Source organism: Helianthus annuus, chromosome 8, assembly GCF_002127325.2.
Source record: "Helianthus annuus cultivar XRQ/B chromosome 8, HanXRQr2.0-SUNRISE, whole genome shotgun sequence".
NCBI lineage: Eukaryota > Viridiplantae > Streptophyta > Magnoliopsida > Asterales > Asteraceae > Helianthus > Helianthus annuus.
The window spans coordinates 1,406,217-1,413,054 of record NC_035440.2 but is presented as its reverse complement, the minus strand read 5'-3'; the positions used below and the strand labels follow the sequence as shown (position 1 = coordinate 1,413,054).

Here is a 6,838-nt window from a genome sequence, read left to right as displayed (position 1 = left end):
AACGGATCATCGTACATTAAACCTTAATATCATCTAGTACGTTGTTAACCGCAGTTAATTTAAAAGTTAAGACCGGGTTTATGTTTGTTTTGTCGGGCCTAGCATGAAAATAATATTATAATAATAACCGAATTAATTGAAAACTGACCAACATGATCACGCAATCACTGATATTGTGAGAAAATTTACTAATTTAGATCAACTTTAGAGCGTTGATCAACATGATCCCACAATCATCAATATCGAATCTTGTATATATTTTTATTACGATAAGACTTACAATATGACACGTCTTTAAAACATATTTGTAATAATCTCACATCCACTTTTTGTTAGGTGTCTAGATACCAAGTCGTTTGTTTTGTTGGTAAAGAATCGTGTTTATTGTTATACTATTATAATGACCCGTAAACTAAAAAGAGTGGAACTAAAAGATGAAGATTACGTCGAAAAAATAGCAACGTCCTTTTATTTTATTCTGTTTTAGCTATTGTACTTTGATTGATTGATTTGATCGCTTTCAGTCAATAAAGATGGTCATTTAGAAAACAAAAATATAACCGCAACACCCTTAAAATGTTTCTCCTAGGCCGTGAATAGTAATTTATTAAACCTTAAGAGTCGTTTCGTCTTTAGTAGGATCGTTTTTGCAATTCAAAAGAGGGTTGTGGCGCAGCTTGTTGCCCGTTTACCTGCCGTTTGTTTGTAATTTGTTGTTTTGGCATTTTATAAAGAGTTGAGGTCTAATAAAAAAATTCTTACCTAGGTCTAATTTCTAAGTAGCATAATTATTTTGTACAAAAAGTAGTTAAAACAGATTGTTTTTTATAACTTTAATGACTAAAGTGGCCGAGTTTAAAATACAATAACTAAAACAAAACAATTTTTTTTTTACATTAACCCATGAAACGAATAAGACAATATAACACAAAAGGATGATAAGGAATGAGAACATATGCATCACCATCATATTGGAGTATGCCAAACGATAAGATGCCTTTAAAAGTAGTTTTAAGAGGTTATCTTGATATAGTAAGTGGCCAAGATAATAATGCATATAACATTTGGTAGTTCAAAATGAGCATACTCGATCCAAAGAATCTATCTATAGTCTATGCATCTTACAAGTTGAGAATACATAAAGTTGTAAACACCTGATGCCTTTTATAAATCATGGCCACTAATGAACGCGTGCAAGGTTCTAATATTCCCATAATATTAGACACTAAGCGTTTTTCGACTGTAAACACCTGATGCCTTTTAAAAATCATGGCCACTAATGAAGCGTGCAAGGTTCTAATATTCCCATAACATTAGACACTAAGCGTTTTTCGACTAGTTTGGAATCTCGGGCTAGCACTATATATATCATTGCATAAGGGTGCACAAAAACCACAAGCAAAATCAGAGGTGTTTGTTTGAACTACATTTTCATTTTAAGGAAATGGTTCTTCAAACCGAGCGATACAATGGTGGTTACCAGCAGCAGAGCTATTCATCATACCAAGGGCCGCATGGCGGCTATAGCAACTTCCAAGGTGTGACCGAGTACCCATCCCCATATTCTGGCTCTTTTCAAGTGCCATCTTACCCGTCGAGCCATGGTCCACACCATCAATCTGGTTGGTCAAGTGGTGGTGACTACTATGGCCATGGAGCCAACCACTACTCTGGTGGCGGCATGATTGCTCCAGTGAAGCCCATCACTAACGGCTATGAAAGTTCTTACTACGAGAACTCATACTCCCATGGGAACTCAAACAACCATGGGAGCCCACACCACCAGGGTCATGGGAGCCCTAATCATCATGGCCATGGGAGTCCCCACGGTCAGGACCACCAGGGCCATGGGAGCCTACATCACCAAGGCCATGGTAGTAGCCCACATGGCCTCGGGAAAACACAAGGCTTTGGAGGTGCTATAACTAACCAAATTAACAAGCTAACTAATGGGTATACCAACTATGGAAGTGGTAGCCCAAACAACCATGGCCATGGGCCCAACAACCATGGCGGCCATGGGAGCCCAAACCACCATGGTGGCCATGGGAGCCCAGACCAACACGGTCATGGAAGCCCATATGGCCCTGGAAAACCACAAGGCTTCGGAGGTGCTATAATTAACAAGATGACACATGGGCATAACACCTATGGAAGTGGTAGCCCAAACTTTGGACATAGTCCGAGCGGGTTCAACCATGGTTACCCGCAACATCAGCCTACTTGGACTGTGAAGGCACTTGAAGATGATGATTGAACATCTAAGGTCTAAGAATCTACCATATGACAAAGACGTGTGTGCTTTGTAACTTGGTGATACTCAAGTTATCTCTCATAATAATGTGTTTGCTTTCTGTTTAAACATATGTTACAAATAATGTATGCTAATATCTGCTTTATCTTATTCATGAGAATGCTATGTTTCAGCTATTATGTTACTCTTAGACTACGTGTTGTGTAGGGGTTCTAAAGGGGCTTTAAGATGAAAGACATGTTGTCACATGGCGCCGCGTAGGCTTGATAGAAGGGCTCTAAAGGGGGGTAGAATGGGCTTTAAAGGAGGTGTCATGAGGCTTTATTGAGGCTTAATGTGAAATATGGTATTTGGGGTTGAGATAGCTAGATATGATTGGTTGGACAAAATAAGCAATATGCTATCTCTTTGAACTCCAACTTAAAGTGAGTTTCTTATAGTTTCAAAGCTTGTTAATCAAGTGACCTTAGCATCCTTAGAATGTCTTTATCACATGAACACACAATGGTGGATCCACCTAATCAGGAAATCGATAGTCCGATCATCGTAAAGAAAAAGGTTCAAACATAATTTTAGGTCAAAATAAAGGGTGGAAACATGTTTGATTATCGTAGGCAAAAGTAGAAACCACGCCGAGGGACCAAACAACCCATGGCATGAATTATAGTTTGTTTTCCTAAAAGAACGTATCACCGTTACATCAAATAAGTGAGAAGGTATTTACGTTCGAGTCTTTTTTTAATAACAAAGCATAACATGTAAAAAGAGAGGGAAAAGAGAGGAAATGACAATTTTATACTCATGTGTAAAGCACAAGAGGGGATTTAATATCAAAATTAGATGAACACACAACATGAACCAAACGCCTTTAAAACAACTAGTAACTACAAAACAAAGTATTTAATTATTTAAATAAAATCACAAGCAATGTTTTAAAAACCGGTAAATACCGGCCGATTATACCGGTATTATCGTTTCCAGATGTAAATCCGGTACGAAACATCTCGGTAAATAAGTGAAACGGCATAAGGTCTGTATCGGCGGTAAAATCCGGTATACCGGTTTGAAACGTAATACCGATATGGGCCCAGGGTTATTTTAGTTTGGATTGTTACTTATTTTTATTATATATGTTACTTATCTAACGTAATTTTTATATATTATGAGTATTCGTAACTAAAAGTTCTTATTTAATATTGTCTGAAACGAAAATAGTTGATGTATTCAACACTCAAATGACTTAAACATATCGTACACTTTCATTTAAAAGAGCTTGTTGGAAAATTGAATGATTTTCGATTATCTTTTAGATTATTTTTTATTATGGATTTACTTTTGGATCATCTTTTAATATGTAATCATGCATTTTTGGATTAACTTTTGAGTTGATATTGTAATTTATTAAATTATTGAGGTAGCTAGTCAACCCGGTTGAACCGCTCGGTACAACCCGATTCAACCGGTTGAACCATTTTTTAGCCTAATCCGGTTTGATTTAAAAACCGGCTTTTAAAACATTGATCACAAGTCAAAACCTCTATCACGTCACGTTTTTAACAAATTATAAAAACTAAGTTACATTAACTGGGAATTATTATTATTATTATTATTATTATTATTATTATTATTATTTTATAAAAAAACTATTAAGTTTACAATAAAAATACATCAAATTTATGCATGTTAAACATAATTATTCCAAAAAAACTTGAATTTCATGATAAAGACAATTACTCCAACAACACTTGAGTTTGTCTGAGTAAAACCCACAAATAAAAGTAGCCATCGAAGCTTTTTCATATATGTGGAAAGAATATGTATTAGTTAGAATATAAAATAAAGAAAAGAGTGCACCGAAACAAAGTTCATATGGTGGATCTTCGATCAATCGCTGTTCAAAAAAGCCAGAAAGCGAATTTAATTTGTTGAAATTTGAACAAGAATACTAATTGATGTTATGTTCTATGAACTCTGCCCATGTTTTTACAGATTCTAGATAGCTTAAATATAAGAGGTAGTATCAACTAGTCAAAACATACCAAATTGTCGAGGGTTTTTTTTTGTTTTTTATTTTTAAATGGTGTTGGTAGAAATAATATTTACCAAAATAATGTTATTAGAAAACTGTTTATCAATATAGTGTTTTAAGAATTTAATTTAATTGTTTTCTCACTCCTATTTTTATTGTACAACTCAAATTCATTAAATAATTATTCTTGTAATCATGGTATTATTGGATCTCTAGCCTAACTTATTTTTATTCATGAAACTTAACTTATTTCCTATAACACAATATCTACAGTTATTTTCTATAACACAATATCTATAAGGTCAAAGGGTGTGAGGGTCATGGTTGAGACATGATTTGTAGGAATATGAATAGAAGGCTACATCACCCACTTGTCTAATCCACTATGGTTTGCATGGATTAAACCATGACAACCATGATGCTCCTTTCCATTTTTCAAGAAATCATTTTTTTTCTTTAGATAAATATAAATTAAAATAATAGGGGATAGTGGTCTGGGTCATGACTACACACTAAGGGTAGTGGTTTTGGATGGTTGATTAGAGGTGCGCGATATGACACTTAAGTGAAGGGTCATGGTGGTCATGAGGGTCATGACCACACCCTATAACCTAACTATTGTTATTTGCGTCAACTTATTTTCTTTCATACACAATATTTATAAAATAGATATTGCGTCAACTTATTTTTTTTCATGAATCTTAACTTATCTATACATATAATAAAGTAAACCAATGTATGACACGTGTCATTCATTGGAGGCGTCTATTTTTTGGTTTTCCCGCCTTTCTTTCATATTTATCTTCTAACAATTTATCTTTTAATTTGTAGATAATATTAAATAGAAAATTGTTTTAATAATTATAAATAATATTAAATAGAAAAATGTTTATCTGATAAGTTTTAAAGGGTTTCACGCTTTTTTGCACCTGGTCTTTTATGTTTTAAATTCTAGGATTTGGCTAAAACACACTTTGCCATTAATCACATAATTTTTTTGGATTTATTAAAAATTCATGACTATATTATATACTTATAACCTTGAATATATATGTCAAACTTAAAAATTATTCTTCCAAAATTCAGTAACATCTATACTCTATATATAGTAACATGTGTCATTTATTTAAGACACATATTTTTTAAGTTTTCCCGCTTTTCTTTCATATATATCTTCTAATAATTGTAAATAATACTAAATAGAAAAATGTTAATTGAATACAAAAAATATAGGATAACATCAAATGTATATCGATTACTTAAATGAGTATACACATGTATGAGATTTTTTTACTATTATTATTAGTTTCATTATTTATCAAATATATATAAGTGTGTCCGTCTTTGATTTGCATTTACAAGAAATATTTATTATATAGGATTGGCTCAACCATTTTAGAGGCCTAAAGCAAGTTTCAAAATCGGGGCCCTTCTTGCCTATTTTTTTCTTATCCAAAAAGAATAAACGACGGTCGATCGGCCTAACTGAGATTCAAACCCGCCCCCTTAAGGTACACAGATGACATGCGCGCCAACTGGGCTACAACCTTTTAATAACAAGTCTCATACCCATATAGTATTTTTTTTTTTTTTTTAAATCTTGAGGCCCTATACATTTGGTGGCCTGAGGCCCAAGTCTCAAAATACTTGGGCTTGAGCCGACCCTGTTATTATATAGTTTAAATTGTTCAACCCGTGTAACACACGGGGAACTAACCTAGTATTTTTATATAAACTAGGATTACGACCCGCCGCAATGCGGCAGGGATTCTTTATTTATAACTAAGTCGATCTACGACCCATACGTTATGTTAAACCTGTCAAACGGGGTAAAAATAGACGATGTAAAAACGTTCACCCACACACGCACGTTGCGTCGTGTTAACTCGCAAAATTTAGAACGAAACGTAAAAACGTTAAGCCAAAGACACAGCTGTGATGTGTTAAGCCACAAAATTTAGAACCAAGCATAGAGCGAAAAAATTTGCGAAAAATGGAAACTATAAATGACCAAAGTTGAAAGTAAAAAAAGTTATGAGGATAGATTGCAAAAGATAAAAAGTTTTGGGTTTAAAGTAAAAAAAAAAACAAATAGTTTTGGGTTAAAAGTAATTTATGAAATACTTTTGGGTGAAAAGTAAAAAAAACATTTTTTTTGAAACTCCCAAAGCCAACGTTACGACAACAATATGCATAACAATTTTTTCTTTGAAAACCCCCAAAGCACACCCCGCGTTGCGGCGGGGCGTAAAACGGTGTCAAATAGTACTAATGTCATACAACCGTCATCGACAACCAACACTGACTTGACCTATAATATGCGTATCGCGACGAACCTGTCAAACATGGAAAAATAGAGGTAAAAACGTTAAACCACACATGCACGTTGCGTCGTATTAACTCGAAAAATTTAGAACTATACGTAAAATGAAAATTTGTGAAAGATGAAAAGTATAAGTGACAAAAGTTGTGAAGTTAAATTGCAAATAATGAAAAGTTTTGTGTTAAAATTAAAAAAACAAATTATGTAGGGTTAAAATTGAAAAAGGTACAAA

The 6,838-nt window shown here is 33.8% G+C and overlaps 1 protein-coding gene across 1 annotated transcript; it reads left to right on the top strand.

Moving 5' to 3' along the window:
* The first annotated feature begins 1,362 nt into the window (after positions 1-1,362).
* Positions 1,363-2,438, top strand: LOC110871647 (glycine-rich cell wall structural protein 2-like). Its single transcript, XM_022120363.2, has one exon. It carries the CDS (start codon positions 1,445-1,447, stop codon positions 2,255-2,257), a length of 813 nt encoding a protein of 270 aa, XP_021976055.1. The 5' UTR covers positions 1,363-1,444; the 3' UTR covers positions 2,258-2,438.
* Positions 2,439-6,838: the final 4,400 nt, after the last annotated feature.

Coding starts and splice junctions, on each gene's coding strand:
- LOC110871647 (XM_022120363.2), top strand. CDS start 1,445: ATGGTTCTTCAAACCGAGCGATACAATGGTGGTTACCAGCAGCAGAGC.